Below are 20629 nucleotides of genomic sequence, written 5' to 3'. Positions count from 1 at the left end.
ACAAAAACAAGTGTTGATACAGAAAAATATGTAAAAAAAAAAAATCAAAAAGCTGCTGGATTCCCATAATGCTCCAACAGTAGCACAGAACTGTTCACAATTGCAGAATGCCTTTTCAGGCATTCTTTTTATGCCTAAAAACAATGAGAGGTGAAACTTCTGTTTACTGATTCTCATCTTCAGGCGAGATTAAAATCCAATTATGAAGGTTTTCCTAAAAGCACATCTACCCCAGCAAGACATTACTGTTGTCAAGTGCTGAGATTATAGCATGACAGCTAAAATACAAATACATGGCATTTGATAATCCTAGCAAGTACAGCTGAATACCAATCCATTTGTTTCTGGTGGGGACCTGTTTGCAGTGCTGCCATACCCAACAACCCTAAAAGCACCAGGGTTAGTAACATTTCCTACTGGGCAGAAACGACCAAATGTCTCATCTGGTTTTATAGGCTGACATTACACCAGTTGCTAAGGTGCATTTTAAAGTTATCTGCAGCCAGACCCTATTTCTACTATCTGTCAAGCTTCATACTTTGAAAATAACTACAAACTAATAGGACTCCTCATAAATTTTTATCCTGCCCAGTATAGACAAGTCTGCTTGCAAGTTTCATACAAAAATGCCTTTGGAAATAAGTTAACCTCTTATCTTAGTAGTACCCTAGGCAGATTCAGAGCAAAGACATCCATAGATTAATTCAAAGCTGTGTAATAAATTAAGTAACTTTCAAGTGGTCTTATTTGTTTCAAGAGATAACTTTATCAAGTCTAGGACTTTATTCATGCTATTTTCAAACTTCTCTGTGCCAGTTATCTTAATCATTAGGATCATATACTCTCACTGGTTTTGTTTTTTATCATCCAAACCCTGAAGTCGATTCAAGATTGTGTCATCTTCTTCCTGAATTATTAAACCCTCGCTCTACCAGAAACACAGCAAGGAAAATATTAGAGAAGATGCATCACTACACTGCATGAAAGGCACTGAATTTTCTAGAAGGAAAAAATCCCAATACTGGAGCTTCTGGAAGAGAACTACACCCAAAAAAAAAGTTAGCTACCTATACAGCAAAAAGTTGACTGCAGACTTTTCATTTGCCTTTCTCTGCTTAGGAGTTTATACAAGCACACACACACATACACACCCCTGTTTTGCTGTTTTAACATTTCCTTTCTCCATTCTACAGCTGATTACCCCAACTAGTTTCAGTTTTTATGAAAGAGCAAGTTTTTAATCATGCAGTTGCATGAGTCTATTGAGAAGACAACTAGGGAACCTCCAGATAAATGAGTATCTGTACATCAACATACAGATATATCTCGTTAACAGATATATCTTTTTATCACATATAACCCTGAGTCAGTATGATTAACTGCAAAACCTTCTTCATTAAAGGTTTTTGTTATCTCTTACAATGAAAGGTATTTCTTGTCCTTTGGCTCCACAAGCAGTGAGAGGATCTTACCCATCCTCCAGCCCAGTCCGGAAAGTCCCAGAGTACATTCTTCCATCTGCCCACTTTAGGATCCCTCTGGAAAAAATACAAAGCCATACATGTGTGTAAGGTCATCAGTTCACTTCACACCTCCTAATTTCTGTGAGAGACCCAACTTACTGACACAGCGATGACCTCATTTTGTTTTCAACTGTTACATTCCAGTGTGTTTACCTGCCATGGGGCTTTCCTGACAGCCACCTCCCGTCATAAACAGCATCCTTGAAGCGAGGGTCCTTGTAGAAGGTGTATCTGGCACTGCGGGAAATGGGGGGCTCCTGTCTTGGCACGTTGCCTCCAGCTCCACACAGAATGAAGTCAGAAGTCCCCCTAAGGGCCTGATCCACTGCTTGGCTTATGGCCCTCAGCCACTTGGTCTGCAACAGAGTTGCATCACAGCATTTAGCCAACATCTGCCTTTGCACTGAACCTCACCCTTACAGACACTACAGTCTGCTCTGCACTCCTCAGAGTACAGTGCTGTACCCTGGAGCATGGCTACAGCAAAGCACAGGGTGCAGTCAGCCTGCACACACAGTTGTAGGACAACTTCATTCTTTGTGAATACTCAGGCAATACTTGTCCCTGCTTGGTTTCACAGGAGAGGAAAAACTCATACATGTCACTGAGGCCACGTATAATTTGTAGGTATGCCTACCTTTTCTTGTGGTGTTGAAGAAATGAGAACAAATTGTTCTTCTGGTGTTGTAATCTTCAACCCATTCCTACACGAAAGAGTGAAGAAAAGTATTTTAATGTAGCGAAATCTCATTCCAAAAAAGGCAAAGTTTCTTAGAGCTCAAACATTACATCTTCCTTCCCCCCACCCCAGCTAGCATTCACTTTAATATCAACTCAGCAGTTAAAAGAAGCACTAAGAAACACTACTTGTTTTCCTCAACTACCTTATTCTTTCACATGTTTATACTGTTTTTTTTAATAGAGATAGAAACGCAATAAGATTTCTAAAACAAGCCATGATTGAATCCAGACTATACCACTGCTAGTTTATAATTGATTAAAAAATACTCATTCTCCCCCCCAATATATGAGTACTTCAGCATCACAAGCAAGAATACTCACACATTACCAGCTTCTTCTGAAAGAGCTTCTACCCAAAGAGTAGACAGGGGAAAAATATGGTGCGTTGAGAACTGTGGGCAAGGAGAAGGGAAACTTCACTGGGTACTGATCCATTACCCCTGTCCCATGCTCTTTCTGAACAGGTTTTTTCCCTTTGCTATGGACAACTGAGCACTGCAGGCTGCTTACATGGACCTTGCTCCAAGAAACAGCTAAGAGAAAGTACACTAGCCACCAGGAAACAGCAATCAAACATTAAAAATAAAGTATGCAATTCCAAATTTATTTGTAAACGTGAAGGAAGCACAACTTTTAAGCACTCAAGAAACACTGCAGTGAATGGTACAAAAACTTTATTTCACCATATGAAAACATGTCATTTTGCTTGAAGCTGGCTTACCTGAGCATGCACCAGAGCATCATTGAAGAGGATGAACCAGTTGACTGAGAACCTCCCAGCGTGCTGCAGGGACAAACCCCGGTTGCTGCTTTCACAGATTAAGCGACGCTCTGGCTTCCGCAAGGAGTCCTACAGGCAAGGTTCAAAACAACGTCACAAATGCTCACTGAGTGTGACCTGAGGCCAGACTGCTTGTCTTTCATACTAAAGGCTCAAGCTTGCTAAAGTTAAGAGCACTACAGCCACGTAAGTAAGAAAAATGAGAAGTGGAGCTGGGACAACAGCAGCAGCAACAGACACAGGGTGCAATGCTAAGAGCAAAATATTGATGATACCGTCATTTTCCCAGGAAAGGTCTTCCAGAAGCCAAGGGTGTATTCTGCTTCCTTCCTTTTCCTGCCGAGATGGACAGCAAGGCTCTCATAGCATGAACTGGAATCCTGTAACTTCTGGTATTCTGGAGATGCCTACAGGGCACAAGGTAAGACAGCCCTGAGAGTGCTTCTGAACACCTGTGCTACCTGCACTCAGCAAGCTGCTGTAACACTGCTTGTTTTTTTACACCAGTATCAAATGCATGACAGTCCATCTGGTCAACAAAGGAACAGTGAAGGCCAAGTTATATTACCAGCCACCTGCTCTACTGGTGCACTGAGGGGGCTTTAAAAATCACAGAAGTTCCATGAATGTTAAGAGAAGAATGATAAGCCTACAGTTACATGATCTATCTTTCCACAGCTAACAAATGCAGGAGTAATACTTCAAATTACTACATTGGGATAAGCATGCAAGTAATTACTGTTTCTCTTTAATCATATTTCATTTCAAAAGAATGCAATTATATACATCTAAATAGGCGGTAAAAGTCTGCCTAGTATATTATGTAGTATTTTTAGTGGAGTATCACATCCAAGACAAGCTACAGTAGTGATGCCAGAGGGAACTGAAAAGCAACAGGCAAATATCAAAATAATATACTTTTAATTACTTTTAACAGGCACACCAACAAGTTCTGGCAGGGCAACGAGTTTCTACCTGTCATGTGATTGCACAGGTGTGGTGTAAGATTGCTCAAAAAAGTGTGCATGATCTTCCCTGGAGCAAAGACAAGTCTGAGGCAGCTTCTGTGGGACTAAGCCGTTTCTAATTACCTGGCATTTGCTTCACACAGTTATTTCCGAGCCATAAGTTTCATGTGTGTATTTATTCAGATATAGATAACAAAGCCAGCTTACCACTTCAAAACAGGTGGCAAGCTTTAGCAAAGCTCTAGCATAATTATGGAGTCGTCCAAATGGCATGAAAAACAGAGCATTCAGAACTTCCATCAGCTGGAGGTTTTCCTCATTCTTGTCAGACAGTTTCTGTAACAGCTCCTGGTTTTTACTCAAGAAATCTCTAAATGATGGGACATAGGGGAACAGAGGGAGAAGAGAAAAAGACAGTGAGACATCAGTGATGTTTTAAATAAATGAGATCAGAATGTCCCTTTCTGGATTATCATAAGCCAATAAAACTTAAAAGCACATACATGCTGTTATTAAACTATTCCTAGCTTAGTTTAAGTAAGTACAGTAGCTCACTCTTGTAGCTCTCTAACATCTGCAACACAGGACTATTTTCACTGATCTAACATGCTCAGCCATTTAATGTGCTTGGAAAGTAACTAATTGCCTTTTCCTCTTTAACACTTGGTGTAAGAGCTAACAACTGGAACAACTCCCCCATTTCTGCTAAACTAGTAAGTTTCTAACACTATTGATTCTTCCAAGAAGGTGTGAAAAAAATCCTAACTTTGCTCCACTGCACTTCCCTAAATATATCCAAATAATCTCTTCCCCACCCCTGCTGTTCAAGACAACTGACCAGTTTTTTTCCCCTAACTATAAAAATTACATCCTACCTCATAGAAAGGCAGGAAATCTGTTCAATCCTCAGTCTGTTTTCCAAGAAGGAGAACTAATCTAGTTCAGAGAAGAAGAGGGAAACCATTCTGAAGACAATGCATTAGCACACAAAACCAGGATTTCTTCATCAAAAGGAAACCAAACCTACTATTCCCTCTCCTTCACCATACCTGGGTATCCAGGTGTCCTAGCAAATATGAGACATCTGTTTTAAAATACATCCAGCTGGGAAGCATTTTGAATCAGGTGAGGCTGACAAAGCAGGCCCCAGGGACAGCAAAACAGATCAGAGAATTGCACAGCAGGGTCCCCAAGAATTCTACATGATTAGCAAGATGCCATTTCACTCATCAAAATACCATACCTTGTCTAGGTCTGCTAATGGTATTTAAGAACTCTCTTGTTCAACAAGCCTTAAGGAATAAAGTCTTCTTCAGAGAGAAGACCATATTTATCAATTTTAAATTTAACCATCTGTTTGGTTTGCAGTTTTGAAGTGCTTCGAGATCCTCTCACAGAGGTCTCTCTGTAGAAAAGTGACAAATAATAACAGATCCATAACACCAAGTTTAGCTCACCCACACTTCAGAGCTCAAAAACCTGCTGTCAATGAAGACTTGTATTGAAGACAGCGCTTCTCAAAGGTGCTTAAAGACTACTTCTAATACATTTGTGTTGCAGGATACCCATAAAAGACAGGCTGAAATCAATAACAGCTAACTTAAGACAGTACTCCTTGGGGAAGGGGCAACATTATTTATTTTTATGAAAGATATTCTTGATTTCCCTTTCCAAGGGGCAGGACAAAACTTCTAAAAATCTCCTCCCTGAAGTTTCAGAATCTAAGAAAGTTTTTTTCACCTATTGAGACCCTAGTTGAAGTAAGAGAAGGTGAGATACCTGACAGTGACAACTGACACGAGGCATTTTAGTAAGAGTAATCTCAGCATCCAGACCTTTTCAGTACAAATTATAAATAAGCTTATATTTGAAATAAGATTTCCTGTAAGTCACTCAAAAAATCTTGACCAATGCTGAAACATTCTCAGTATCTTTCTGTAGTGAGATTTTTTTTTTACTTAGTCCTTGGCACTGGCTCTCTGGTGCAGAAGATTCTTTGCATTAATACCCTGACTTTTCAAGGAACTACTAATACATTGACACGACATTCAAAGTGCTCCATGAACAGCTGTAACAGCATTACTCCCAGATTACAGAATTTCAAAAGGAAGGGAAGGTGGCAATTCCTTGGATTAGTTAAATACCCTCATTGAAGTAACTTCTTCACAGCACTAGAGTGAAAGGTGCATGGTGTCATTATTTTGAGACAAAATACTATTGAACTGACAAAAAAGCCTTACTTAGTGATCTGTAAACTTCATATATATCACCTCAGGCCTTAAGGTACAATTCCTTCCTTACATTTAAGAACACCTATGCATGAAATAGAGCAAGCAACATTGAGAAGCAAGGCAGACATACATGCAGGGTTGTTATTTTTGCACGATTTTGAAGTGCTGCCACAAACTTAAAAAATTCAAGTGGAACTGAATTCACATGATCTAATCTCACTGATTCTGAAACAAAAGTTTGCTGTGCTGTATTTCCTTGTCAGCAAAATCTGAAAGAACAAAATACTAACAAACACTGAATAGATAATGAAAATTTAACCTCGAAAGGAAGCTTTAAAATAAAAATTAACCGAAAAATATTTGTTTCTTTCAAGGGATTAACAATAATTTGTGCTTTGGTACTCCTTTCTCCACCTTCATGGTAGAGTAACTGAACTAATTCAGGACCATTTTAACCTCAATTTTTAATCACAGTTGAGAGGAAGTAACTTTTTCTTGATCTGATGGAAAATTAACTAGTGTACTCAAGCAGGCTACGACCAAGTCTCTGCGTGCTCGTTACTACACACAAACACACGATTTTTTGAAGTACAGTTCCTTGCGGATTGATCAAAAGCTCCAGAAAATGGTACAGGTTTGCTTACATTGCTGGCTTTGCGAGAAGCATAAATCCTCCCATCACAAGGAAGTTTGTTACTGAAGTACAATACCTAAAGTGGGGAAGAAAAAGAGGTTCTGTTACAAAATAAGAACATCCCTGGAAAGAGAAACTGTTGTAATTTCCAACAGTTTACCAATGAGATCGATACTATCTTTCACCATACATCTAATTTAAGTACTTGAGAAAATACTAAACCGTGAGACACTCAAAGTTACTGGAACACTTCCCACTGGAAGACAGGGCATGCATTACCATGCCACATTCCTGCAGCCATTAGCACAATGCAGAAGGCTTAGTTTGCACACAAAACTTGAATTTTTCACTTTCCCTCAAATTTTGGTACGTAGGCCATCTGTTTCAACAGTTCAATACTCCTAACTTCTAATTATATTCAAGAGGATAACCTCGAGATAGTAATTTCTCTTTTCCTGATATTTGAGAACCTGCCTTTCACTTTTCCCCTACCAAAAAAGAAAATAATTTAAAAATTATAAACAAGGAAGAAAGTTTCCTTTAGGGGAATATGGCATAAGTTTATCACTGACCCACTAAGAGTAGTTACTTTTGTGCTTGAGTTAAAAAAAAGTGCAACCAGCAGCACATTCAAAATGCTAATGCATAACAGCTGAAGCTGATGTACTTGAAATTTTGTTCCCTGACAGATTTTCAGATGTCTGGTAACCAAGACTACATTCTGAGAGTACATTTTAAGACCCTCCCCTCCATCCAGCCAGTATTTTTCACAAAAGTCTGTAGGTATTAAGTATGATGTGGCTTCTGCTACATTTGGGTGAAATTATCCAGCAACTACAAAAGTTATTTAGGAGAAAGACAGTGAACAGCTAACTGCACAGACTTACTCTCCCAAAAGCATTAAGCTGATCAAAAGGACAGACAGTATAATTCAGTCTTGAGTGTGACCACTAAAGCAACTCTGTTGTTTGGGTGAAAGGTGTAATGCCCAGCTATTTAGCAGTTATGTGGACAGAGGAATGACACTTCTGAAAGACAATTTTCAGTTAATGACTATTGAAAAGACATTTTGTAACTGCAATAAACTTTACTTAGTACCTACACATTGTAACTCGTTCTATTCCATTGTAAGATCCTTACTATTAAGTAGTGAACATGACACTTCTAACAACTGTATATGCAGCAATCGAACTGGAGCTTGAATGTAAGAGAAGCTGAAGCTCTCCAGATTGCTCCGCTGCTGAAGAATTTGAAATCCACAGCTTGCATTTTGTGTAAAACTTCCCATACATTTTAAATGGCAAGAATATAATTTGCACAACAGTTACTTATGTAGGTTTCCTTCAGATCTACTTTCTCCTATCTCAGGGCTTGTGGTGGCCAGTAGGTTAAACTTGCAGACTCAGAATGAGAGGGAACTGGATACTTGCTCAGTGTAACTATCCAGAAAGAGACTGGAATGCTTCAGGATGGCCAAGCTCCTGGCTTCTTTCACTCCATGAAGAAAGCTACTTAGAGAGGCTCCATGCTGCCCAATGAGATAGCACAGCTTGCTGAACCTGCTTGCCATCTCCTGCAACAACTGGATTGTGTTTGCATTGCCCAAGTTATCTGTAACAGACCAGAAAGCAATTTAGCTTACCTTCCAAAAGAGCAGCACCTGTTAATAAAGGGAATGAGCACAAGGTGCTGTGTAGGTGTTTCACTGGCCATTTCACCTCACTGCTACCTTAGCCAGCATTAGGAATTCAACAATTATAGACCAGACAGGTACAGCACAAATAATTAAGTTCTTTCAGGTAAAACTGCCAGAAAAGTGCAGATCCTGATAACATGATGCAGATGTCAAAATGCTGAGAAATTTCACCAGTGTATGTGAACAGGGGAGAATAAGACTTCAATTTAATACTAAAAATACATAATTATTTTTTAATATTGTATGAAGAATTTTGCTGCGGGACTTAGGGGAAATAATATAAAATACTAAAATAATTTCTTACCTAAGCCCAGAAGAGGTCTAAGAACCTGAGATTTGATCTCGCTCAGTTTGAAATAAAACCTTCTCTCAGTAGAAGCCAACTCATGCAAACTGGCAATATATCCCATCACGTTTTTGTCTACCAAGACCAAACAGTTGTCACCACCAGCTATCACACTGCTTATGTACCCTATCTGAAAGACGAAAAAGAGAAAAGTAAAAACAGCAGCCTAAATATTTTTCTTTTTACACTTCAATTTACAAATAGGGTGATGCAGAATAAAGCAGATCTTGAGGAGCACCAGGTGATAATAACTATTAATTACCTACAGTAACAAACAGTACAGTCAACACTGATTTAATAATACAAGAATATTAAAACTACAACCAATATAGTCGATGCTGTTCATTTTCCTGGCACTGACAGAGTAAAATACCATAAATAGACCGTCTTTTAAGGTGACCCATACAAACATTCCATATTTAAGAGACAGTGACCTAAGTCAAATGAGGCAGAACTGCAGTATATTTCATGCTTGTGTTAGCAATGTTCATATTAAATAGTATCATTATGTCAGCTATTTCTCCTATTAACTAAGAACAAGCCATGGTGCAAGAATAAACATATGAAGATGGTAGTGAAAGCAGGGCACAATTTCAGGGTGCACTTCTGCAACACACATACCTGGAAAGAGATGTATTAGACACACTGGAAATACCTTCTTGTGCCTCAAACAGAAGGAACGACCAAGAAACAGGCAGGGAGGAGAACAACACTCACTAAGCAACCCTCATCTCTGCCCTCCATAAGCTCTGACCCTGTTTTGACTGCTAGGAACTGGCTACTTGATCTGATACCCTTGAAGCCAGTTCAACAACCAGCACTGTGCTATTCCAAAAAAATATCAGTATGACTTGCACTAACATAAAGAAAATATCACTCACCTTACTACATGATAGTAACAGAACTGGACTCTTAGTACAACTGTTTTCATTCAAATTATTTTCTGATGTTGTCTCCTGGCCACTGTAATACAGTCCAGGTTGGAAGTCCTGCTCATCTGCTAAGAAGAGGGAATAATCTAGTCCTGCTGCTGTACTCCAAACACCATCACCACATACCTGAAATTCACAAGGAAGGAAAAGATGTTAGAAATCATCACCGAATGACAGAAGAGCACTTTTTTAGCCACACATGCATGTAACACATCTGCCCAGAAAAAGTATTGCCATAACTGGTACTTTTTCAAAATCAGTGTCTCATATCACATACATTTCTTGCATGTATACAGAACACTTCTCCCCTCAGCATTTCTCAGGGAAATCTATACACTTGGGACAGTTAACAAGCTGTACATTCATTTGCATAAGGGCTAAACAGGAAAACTCTGCAGCTAGTTTTCCACTAAGTGCCAGAAAGCATATGCAAGCGTCTGGTCTAAAACAAAATCATTTTGTGGCTTTTCACTCAACATGATGAAAAGTTCAGAACAAACAGAAAACCCACAGCCAAAGCAGCCCTCGAAATACAGGAACAAACAGTCTAGGAAAGCTAAGAATAGCAGAACAATGTTTAGAACAAAAACAGGGTTCCATGTTACTTATGTTTCAGCACTGCAACATCTGCATCAGAGAAACCAATAATAAGGCAGAAGTGAAATTTTGTAAGATACAATCAATCGCATTTCTCAGTGTAGTCAATTACCAGTGGAGGCCTGTATAAAAGATTTCTTCAGTAGATTTTCACAAGCTCATCTAAGGATCGTGTTCACAGTATTAAGCCAAGGCAATCAAGGTCTCTATTAATATATTGCACACTGATACATAAACAAGGTCAGTTTTTAAAAATGACTTTGTACTCACTCCATTATGTAAAAAGTGACCCTGAGCTGAAAGAAATGAAATACAGAAAATACGAAGTACCTTTGCAAGACGAGGGACGGTTGTTGGGGAGTTCAAATGACCAAGCTGGCCAGAGACATTACTGCCCCATGAATACACCTGTAAGAAACACAGCTGAATATGAGAAAGTAAATTTATGTACTTGGACACATACTGAGCTGGAATACAAAAAACACAGGCAGAACTTTGGCAGAAAGAGAACTAACTCCTTCCAAGTTTCTTTCCACAACCAAAGAAATTAACAGTTTGGAGGCAAAACATTAAACATTAGAAAAAAACAAATATGTCAATTTTATCACAGATGAGCAATATATGGTAAGGATCACTTGTACCTGGGATTTGGCAGTGAGTGCTAAGGAATGATGACCACCAGCAGAGAGGTGAATCACTTCTTTACCATCTAGACTTTTCACACACAGTGGCTGAAGTCTGTCAATTGCCAGAACCCGAGGCAGAAGCAGGGGGAAGAAAAAAGATTATCAGAGATATACTTAAGACAAAAATAAAATCCAAGTTTTATTTTTACTCAAAATAAAATAAAACTGAGAAAACAAATATACATGGAGTTTTTCGGTAATAAACCAGCTTAATCAAAAAGGTCATGAAGGGCAAAATTTGAAGATAAACCTCACCCCAGCTTGGATGAAGTCAAAATACCACCAAAACTCCCATGATCACAAGGAAAAAGTCATAACTGACTGATGCTCAGTTACAACACATCATAAAACATGTTACTTGGAGGAACTTAGACCGTAACACAGAAGAGCAAGAATACAGTGCAAGGTGTTTGACTGAGTTAGAGAACTTGAAGACTCAATTTCCTAGCAACCTACCAGGAAACATGTACAAAAGAAATCTCACCTTGGCAGAACATCACCATGTCCTAGCTGTCCTTCCTTCCCCTTTCCCCAGCTCCACACCTCTGTTCTTAGAGAGGGTAACAGAGCATCAGCCTCACCACTGTACGTTGGAGTCAGAGCTACAGTCCTCATTTTTGCCCGCCCTACCTTCCGTAAGAGCCTAGGAGAGACTGGAAACAGGCCATCAGGTAGAAAACTGATCATTTTGGGTCAATATATCAGACTCTGTGTTAGACAGTAACTGCAGCATTTGTGATAACCAAGCAAGACTGCTTAAAGAGTTCTTCACTAAGACTGAAAGCAAAGGGTAAGATATGTTATTGATACACAGAAGTAACATATGGGCTAAAAGGATATGGATCCCAACTAATTTTTACCAGCTATTAAAGGCACATGGGAATTATACCCTTATACTGCAGTAAATGAACCAAAACAAACTATACGTTTCTTTAAAAAAAGAATGCTTTTAAGGAAAATACATCCTTGCAGTGAAGAAAACATTTCAATACTTCCTAAAATCTCCTCTGAGATCCAAAATCAATACAGAACTAAACCATGTACCCATCCACTCAGGCCAATTAACAACACCAAAATCTATGAGGGAAAAAGGTCATTAACCCTGAAGTTTGGCAGAGGGAACTGGCTCAAAACCAGATCAGTCCAGTAGGGATTACAAACCACACACATCTGATCTGCTATGCAACCCTGATGAAAGATAGTTTGCTGTAATTTTGCACTTCAATAAGACTACTTCAGTGGGCCCACTTCACCAATAAAGAACATTCCTAAACCCACTACACTTTTGGTTTTATTAGCATGCAGTTATCTGATAGCCTTCACTCTCCCCACTGCCTCCAAGTCCCAAGATGTAGTTTATAACTCATAAACACCTTCACTAGATGATTAATGTTAAACAATAATGTTTGCTTTTCAGTTATAAACCTCCACATTACTGTAACTTCTCCAGTCTCTTGGTTTTCCCAGTGTGCTTTTTTACCTTGTGACAACAAACCAGGCAGGGAAAGCCTTCGACTCCCTCCTTCAGATTCCTCCTCTCTAATATCCACTAAACTGGAACTCTTCTTCCCCTGCATGGATTCCTGCCTGACCTGCTCTTCTCGAGTGTCTTTCAGAGCTTCAGGTCCCGGGGACCCCCCCACAGGCTGAGATGCTGGTTCACTGGCAGGTGTGCCATAGAAGTTCATTACTTTCTTCAGAGACAATGCTCCAGCTTCATAGGTAGCAGCCACCCTCACACCAACTGCTGATGCACAAGAGGCCACCAGGCTGTTCAAGGCAGACGTGCTGGTACCTGGAGGCCCGGGGATACAAGCACCCAGTTGTTCTTCTTGAGAAGGCTAAAAACAAAGAAAAATTGAAGATTATCATACCAGACAGCATGGAACAGCAGGATGATGACATGCACATTCACTACTCAAACTACACACTGCACTGAACAAGACACTAGAAGGAAAACCATCTTTGACTTTTTTTTTTTTTTTCCTTGTTAAAAAAAAAAAAAATAGGCTAGAGGACTGAGATCGGTTGAGTTTACCTGAACCTCATTCCTATTTATAAAGACAGGCACAGCAATACAGAAAAGCACATCCAATTTGTGCATCAAAGCAAAAGAGAAACAAAGGACTTAACTGATGGTGAAACATTACATTAGAGTAACTCTGCTCTTTACATGCACACTCAATTGTGTTAAGGTTCAGCAAATCAATTCCAGGCTTGCTTATTCCTGGAACTGTGTAAGGGAAACAGTACCCTGGAAATACTCCAAGAGCAAGGAGTTGAGCAAGGGAGCATGAAACTATGTGTTTGCCTGAGAGGTTACACACAACTGCTGGGATGCATTCACATTAGCAAAAATCAAAATGAAGGACATCTGTGTTCACACAATGTTTACTTCTCTGAATAAGAAAACCTAACTCACTAAATCAGCAAGTTACTGGACACTTTGTTTTTTGCTTTAACACTACTTTTTTTTTCCCCCCATCAGAGGTGGTAACAAAACTCAACTATTTTTTTGGTACTGCGTAATTTGTCTCACAAAGCTGTTTTGAAAAAATTCACACTGTAACTGCAAAAATAAATTAATAAACTGGCACAATACTTGATATGACGAAAGAAATTTTCAGAATTCTATGACTTTGGCATATTGGGCCACAGTTCTTCCAGACAGTACCATAAACCAGCCAGCGGGACAGTTCTTACGTAGGGACTTACTGACCGCACCCTAAGATTTTGGGTTAGTTTCCTGTCTAATAGCTTTTGCCTTGAATCTTCTTCCCATCTCCCTACCCAGTTGTTGTTTTTTTAATAGTGGAAAATGGAGCATTTTGGCAGGGACTGGGGGACAGCTCTTGAAACTTCAAACTCCACTATCAAGAATCTTCTAGTCCTTATTAAAAATTATTGCTTTACTTTCCATGGGAACAGCGTTGTTGAACCATTTTCCATACCACACTAAACAGCATTACTTCTGTTCCTCCCACCTTTGAAACTAGAGGAACAGCACAGACAGACTGAGCTAACAGCATTTTCCATTTTGGGAAAGAGTAACATTGTCAGGTATACAAGAGGACTTGTAGCAAAGTCACAGCTAGTGAGTAGGTACCAACCTGCTCAGGCTCTGTACAGATGTTTTTCTCCTGGCTCTCGGTTAATGTCTGATCTGATAAACCGACCAAGTACTCCTTCACTTCTTTTTTCTCTGAGTACAGAATATTTCCAGGACTAGAAATTCCACTGTCTTCCTGCCCATCACTGCTGGAAAGCACACCTGCTCCATCAGACCCTGAAGCAACCAGTGTATGTTCTTCCTCGAGTCGTTTCTGACAGTCTTCCCTGCGGTTACCTGTTACACTTTTTCCTTCTGGTGTCTCCAGGGGGGGACAGAAGGTTTGGCTTTCTGGTTGGTTATCAGACAGTGCAACACCCAAGGGGCAACAGTGGCTGTCTGAAATGATGACATGATCCTCCTTGTCCATCATGGTGATGAGGAGCTGACTGCAATGATTGCACCTCTCTGGGATTGGCTTCATTTCCTGCACTGGGAGACACTGCACCAGAGCCAGGCTGTGGGAGGCTCCACAGGCAATCTGGAGCACGACACGTCCTGCCAGGTGCTCCACCTTCTGTGGCTTTGTCACTGGGAAGGTGGTTGTGATGAGGCCCAGCTGGCAGCCACTCCCCCAGGCCCATATCTCTCTGCTCAGTGACAGTGCCAGTGTGTGTTCCTCTCCACATGCTAGCTGCAAAATCCTTACTGATAACAGAGGGCTGGTTTCAGAATCAGAAATACTGACGGGCTGTGGCTCTGGCACACATGGCTGGTTGGCAACTGCACACTGGCCAGCAGAGTTGTTCCCCCACATGTACACCACACCACTTTCTGTCACGGCTCCATTATGGAAGCTGCCAGCTGCCACTGTAATAACATGATGCCCAAGCAAATTATTTTCTAAGACAGGAATATTAGCACAGGACTCCTCCAGTCCTGATCTCCAGGGCAGTCTTCCAAAACTGTAGACCTCTCCACCTGGGAGGGAAAAAAACAAACAAAAGCAATTTTAGCATGAATCAGATGAAGTTCAACAAATAAAAAAAATTTGAAGAGAGATTCAGATAAACTTATACATTTTTATCTTTCTCCAAGCTCAGTGAAAGCTTGGTTGATACATGAAGACCAGTTGCTGTTGTGATGCTGTGATGTACTGAAGCTGGCTGATCTCTGCTATGGCTGCCATTAAGTTCTACTCCTCATGTCACCACTACCCTGTGCGTGCAGGCACTGCCAAAGTCACCTTTTTGTGTTAAAAATTCTACTATAACCAAACTCGTGCTGTGCTGGCTTTTTTGAATCAAACACAAGAAATGTAGTTTTGAGTTAATATGGCTCAGATGACATTACCATCTTCAAACCAGAAATCCAGAACCATTTTTAGAAGAAAAAAAAAAAAAAGTGTGAAAGACACTATGCAGATGATTTCTGTTCCAACACAGTATTAAGTCACTTGTGACTAAGAAGGAAATACTCACAAAGCTAAAAATCTGTGTAAGTTTCATGAGACACAGGTAGAAGAAAAAAAAAACAAACTAAAAGGAGAAAACTTGACAATAACAAAAATCTGCTATTGCCTCAAATCTTAACAAGTAAGATGCTTATTACCTTCTGTCAGAAGTAACCCATGGTGTATCCCAAGGGCTGCCTGTAGCACAGTCTTTCCACTGAGGCCTGGAAGCCTTTCTGGGGTAACAGAGCAGGAACCAGCCTTCCAAACATAGACCAAGCCTCTCTCTTTGGCTCCTTCTGCCTCTTCTGAGCTACAAAAAGATGGGAGGAAATACAGAATCAGCCTGAAGTTTTCTGTGGTTCAGTAATGCATAGTTTGCTTTCACATATGTAGGAAAGGCTTAGTAGATTAGTCATTAGTTTTAAGATCAGGAGTTTAACATATTTCATTTACAATTTGGTAATCATACAACAGTTTGGGTTGGAAGGGACCTTACAGATCATCCGGTCCCACTATTATTTAAATGAAAAAGAAGCACCTTCTATTTTAAATAATTAGCTTCCTTTTTCATTTGTACTTTACCAACTGAAAACTAGCTGACTTCTTCACTAGTAAAGAAAGAAACATTTATTTGCAGCAATTTTAGAGAGTGATCATGTGCTGGCACATCCCAGGGAGCCTCCGTGACTTCACCTATCTGCTCATTCTCACCTTCTTTCCTGTGAGTCCATCTGTCAGTGGCAGCACTCCATCACCACAAAATCATTCCCTTTTCAAAAGGAACTACAGAATTGCCACAAACTGTAAAACATAAAAAGACAGCTATTTAATGGCAAATAATGTTAATTCTAAAAAATTACCAAAACAAAACAAACAAAACCTCCAATAAGAAACAAAGCTTTGGAATCCATTTTAAATAAATAAGCACTTCAGCATCACTAGGATGCTTGAAGTTATTTAGTTCACTCACACTGAGTTGGCAGAAAAAAGCTAAGCCACCAGACTTGTCCTACCTACTCAGTTCACAATATGTCTATTGTAAGGACAGACTGAACAAAAGCCAGTTCAAAGGCAGAAATTAACATCAATCTGTCTCTATAATTGTCAGTATACCCCTCAAGAAACATCAGAGAAGGATAAGTGACCCATTTTCAGTCTAATGTGAGACAGCAATATAAGATAGCAAGCTGAATGTATGAGGTAAACAGATTTGCATGAGCAGAGAACGTGACAGAGATGGATTCACACCTGTATTCCTGAACCAAAGCAGGATTGTCACTAAAAGGTACAGTTCTATTAAGCCAGAAATGCAGAAAGGCAATTAAGGGTTCAAAATATTTTCTCAGGCACACTGGTGGCTGACTATCTGTGAAGATACGGCAAGACCACGGAAGCCAAGTAGAGTGGCTGTTCTATTTACACTTGTTTGCTTTCAGATTTTTAATTTCACAAGTTCACCCTCACACTTTCCACCTTCACAAACACCTCTGTGCTACCCTTTGTGTAACAAAACAAAGCTGAACTTAATCTTTGTTTCTTCTAATCTGTTTGGCTTTTCAATATTCAAAATTGTGATTTACCTTGATCTACATGAATTACTAGATGAAGCAGTAAAAATTTCACTTACATTATTGCATGCCTGTAATCATATTGAGCCAAAGATAATAAGTTTGATATACAAGCTCTATGGATCCTTTTGTTTTATTACAGTTGCTGTCTGAAATCCACTGTAATAAAACCAGAAAATAATTAACGTAATGGCCTTTTAAGACAATTTATCTCCAAGGAAAGATCCAGAATGAGTCCTCTGAAGCCCTTACACACAGAAAATAAATTAAAAATGTGGCCAGTCTTTATCACAAAACAATATATGCCAAGCTGTGAATTGCACATGGAAGTTTCAGTTCACACATGGCAATAGTAATCAAGTTGACAAATAACTGAAATAACGAGTGTAAGTCCCAACACTTTCACTACACTGCTCTGAATAACTAAGTACCAAACAGACAGAAACACCAACAGATCATACCAAACCCTATTCAGTTGTCCAGACACAAGACACTGAAAACCATGATAGGGGCTTCAGAAAAAGAGAGTCACAAAAAAATGCAATCAAATTAACAACAGAACAGTACTGTGGTAACTCATATGCACCTTGCTCTAAAATACCAAACCAAACAAGCAAACACCACAACAAAAAAAAGGGCATACTTCCTAGGAACAGATATACACTCAGCCACACTTGTCAGCACAAAGGCACTGCTTTTGAGTCTCTCCTTGCTCAACCAAAATCACACCCAGCTGTAAAAGTTAACTTTCAAAATATTTACAGTGTCACAAATATAAGGAAACTCATGCAACACTTCAGTAACAGAGGAGTTGATGAAACATCAAATGAAAACAGAAATGTAGTTCTGGAACTTCCAATTCTGTGATATGTTCTTGCTCAGAATAAGTCTACCTAGGGTCCATTTTTTCAGCCTACTCAAAACCACCTAAGCCTGTGATTCACTTCTTGAACACATGAGCACTTCTCTGTGCAGAGCTACAGATTCACATCTAAATATCCAAAGGATCAGTATTTCAGATGAAGTGAGAGCTTTGACAGAGTCACAAAAGTATCAACAACTGCATAATTTACATTGTTTATACTTATTAAGGTCTGGTAAGTCAGGCTTAAAATCCTTGGCTTGTAAAATTTAGGTTTTTTTCATTTTCATGAGCTTCAGCTGCACAAAAGTTTACCATGAGACTTCTGACAATAATAAAATGAGGCCACCTGATTAGCTGTTTTGCACCACCTGCCTTCAAGGCTGACTTGTGTCAAAAAACTATTTGTGTAATTATTAAGTAAGAAACCTGAAATACCTGTGAACTAGAAATTAAGAGTGATATGATGGTGGTGATGCATTGTTTTCTTTTCAAAATCACACGTAGGGTTGCACCACTAAGGATTTATGCATATGAGGGAAAACTATAGTGAAGCTGCTTTCTTTCCATGAGATATCCTTACGGTATTTTAAATTCAAGTTCAGTTCAAGCTTTCATTCAGTCCTAGGACAGCAGAATGTTATTCCCATTTTACAACTAATACAAGATATTTAATCACAACTACAAACTAAATACTTATAAATGGAAAGTTTCTTCCTCCCAATAGGAATAGGCAATTTTCCTTGCTGTTTTTTTCCTCATTTCACATTTATTGGCATCACATTGCAGCACATGTTCATGACTACCTGCACTGTTACCAGGTGGAATGTTCCCAGAAGTGAACAGCCAGGCACAACACATCCTTCTCATGGCATGGAAGAACAGAATCACCGCAGCACCTGCACTACCCTGCCCACCCCTTTACTTTCTACATTTTCGCTTCACAGCAAGAGGAAAAAAGGCAAGGAGCCCCGAATAGAGCCAACTCATGAAATGGATTTGCCAGACATGACATTAGCATGACACTGATGTCCTGCTTTCCACTTACAGGTTTGGATGCTAATTCAGTCTCATGTGCAAAAATCAAATGTCAAAAAATCAATTAAAATTTACCAAACACGTAAGAGACTCAAAAATTCCTGAATATCCCTTCCTCCTCTTTTTCTTTTGAAATTACACTTTCCTAATTTAACACCTGTTCAGGTGCTTCCCTTTCTTAAAACAGCTTACTGCAGACGCCGAAATATTCCCAGTAAACCTACAACAGCCAGCAGTCGGCTGTGGCTACTCCCGCTGCTCCTCAGCGTCCCACCAAAATGTGTTTGTGCTGCAAGAGGAGGCCTGGGACTCACAGCCCCGCACCTGACTGACCCCAGAGCAACCACCGGGAGGGAGATGGGAGAGGGGAGAGGGAAAAGGGAAAAGGGGAAAGGGGAAAGGGAAAAGGGAAAAGGGAAAAGGGAAAAGGGAAAAGGGAAAAGGGAAAAGGGAAAAGGGAAAAGGGAAAAGGGAAAAGGGAAAAGGGAAAAGGGAAAAGGGAAAAGGGAAAAGGGAAAAGGGAAAAGGGAAAAGGGAAAAGGCTTCCCGGTGCCCGCGGCAGGAGATAACAGGCATGCGATCTGAAGTTCGGGGGGCTCTTCCCGTCCGAATGTAAAGTGCTCTAGGAACCCGCAGAAGCAGCAGCACTTTGCTGCCCCAGCCCTCAGGGAGCGGGAAGCCCCGGACACCCCGCGCCCTCAACCCGGGCTGTTCTTCACCCCCACCCCCGGGGCCAAGGGGCCTGCTCCCCAACACCGCCTCACAACTACCACACCTCCTCCTCGGGTGGGCCCGGGGCCCTTCGGCCAGCCAGGCTCCCGCTCCCCCTCAGGGCAGGGCGGACACGTTCCCCGCTGCTCCTCACAGACCCCACACCTGTGGCCCTGCAGCCCAGGCTGCCCCTGCCCTGCCCTGCCCTGCCGCGGGTGGGCTGCGGGGGTTGGGCTGCAGGCAGGGCCCGAGGTGGGGAGAGTGTGTGGGGCAGTGAGGGGGTGTTTGGGGTGTTAGGGTGGGGGTGTTGGGGGTGTTTGGGGTGTCCCTCCCCTCACCCAGCCGCCCCTCACCCGTCCCCACGCTCGCGCTCACCACCGGTCCCGCCGCGGGGCGCGCGGATCACCTGACGCACGCGGGGGCGCGGGGCGGAGCTCAGCGTCGGGCGGCGCGTAGGGCACAGACGGGTCCCCGCCCGGGACAAAACTGTGCGAGGCAGAGGGCGTTGGGGGCGGGAGCGGCCCGGTCCGGCCCGATTACCCCAGTGGTAACCGAACCCGGCGCGAGCGGAGGAGGTGCTGGTGCCGCGGGTGCGCAGCGACAGTGCGGGCTGACAGCGGTGCACTGTGAAACGCTGGAGTGCTGGGACAGAGCTCCAGCAGGAACCCCGATCGATATCGAGCGGTACCGCCCGGCCCGGCCCAGCCCCGGTGTGGCGGGACACACAGGGACACCCACACCGCTGGTGGAACCGACTGCCCACGCGTGTGTTCTGCCTGGAGCTTCCCTGTAAAACACAGGGCCCCAGGG

The 20629-nt window shown here is 41.2% G+C and overlaps 1 protein-coding gene across 2 annotated transcripts in view; it reads right to left on the bottom strand.

The window, feature by feature from the left end:
- Positions 1-20272, bottom strand: part of ALS2 (alsin Rho guanine nucleotide exchange factor ALS2) — a 33007-nt gene extending 12735 nt beyond the window's left edge. For both annotated transcript variants that reach the window (XM_071747980.1, XM_071747982.1), the window contains exons 1-19: positions 20173-20272; positions 16352-16441; positions 15796-15950; positions 14246-15165; positions 12616-12976; positions 11620-11788; positions 11091-11187; positions 10780-10857; positions 9802-9978; positions 8879-9050; positions 8309-8489; positions 6889-6954; positions 4221-4383; positions 3321-3452; positions 2986-3114; positions 2586-2656; positions 2161-2227; positions 1677-1879; positions 1473-1538 (exon numbers count right to left, since the gene is read on the bottom strand). In XM_071747980.1, the coding sequence (XP_071604081.1) occupies positions 1473-1538; positions 1677-1879; positions 2161-2227; positions 2586-2656; positions 2986-3114; positions 3321-3452; positions 4221-4383; positions 6889-6954; positions 8309-8489; positions 8879-9050; positions 9802-9978; positions 10780-10857; positions 11091-11187; positions 11620-11788; positions 12616-12976; positions 14246-15165; positions 15796-15950; positions 16352-16371 (3227 nt within the window). In that variant the 5' untranslated portion in view covers positions 16372-16441; positions 20173-20272. The remainder of the gene's footprint in view (positions 1-1472; positions 1539-1676; positions 1880-2160; positions 2228-2585; positions 2657-2985; positions 3115-3320; positions 3453-4220; positions 4384-6888; positions 6955-8308; positions 8490-8878; positions 9051-9801; positions 9979-10779; positions 10858-11090; positions 11188-11619; positions 11789-12615; positions 12977-14245; positions 15166-15795; positions 15951-16351; positions 16442-20172) is intronic.
- Between the last annotated feature and the right edge of the window lie 357 nt (positions 20273-20629).

Source organism: Heliangelus exortis, chromosome 6 (assembly GCF_036169615.1).
Source record: "Heliangelus exortis chromosome 6, bHelExo1.hap1, whole genome shotgun sequence".
Classification (NCBI taxonomy): Eukaryota; Metazoa; Chordata; class Aves; order Apodiformes; family Trochilidae; genus Heliangelus; species Heliangelus exortis.
Note: the sequence above shows the minus strand (reverse complement) of the source record. Positions and strands in the feature narration are given on the sequence as shown.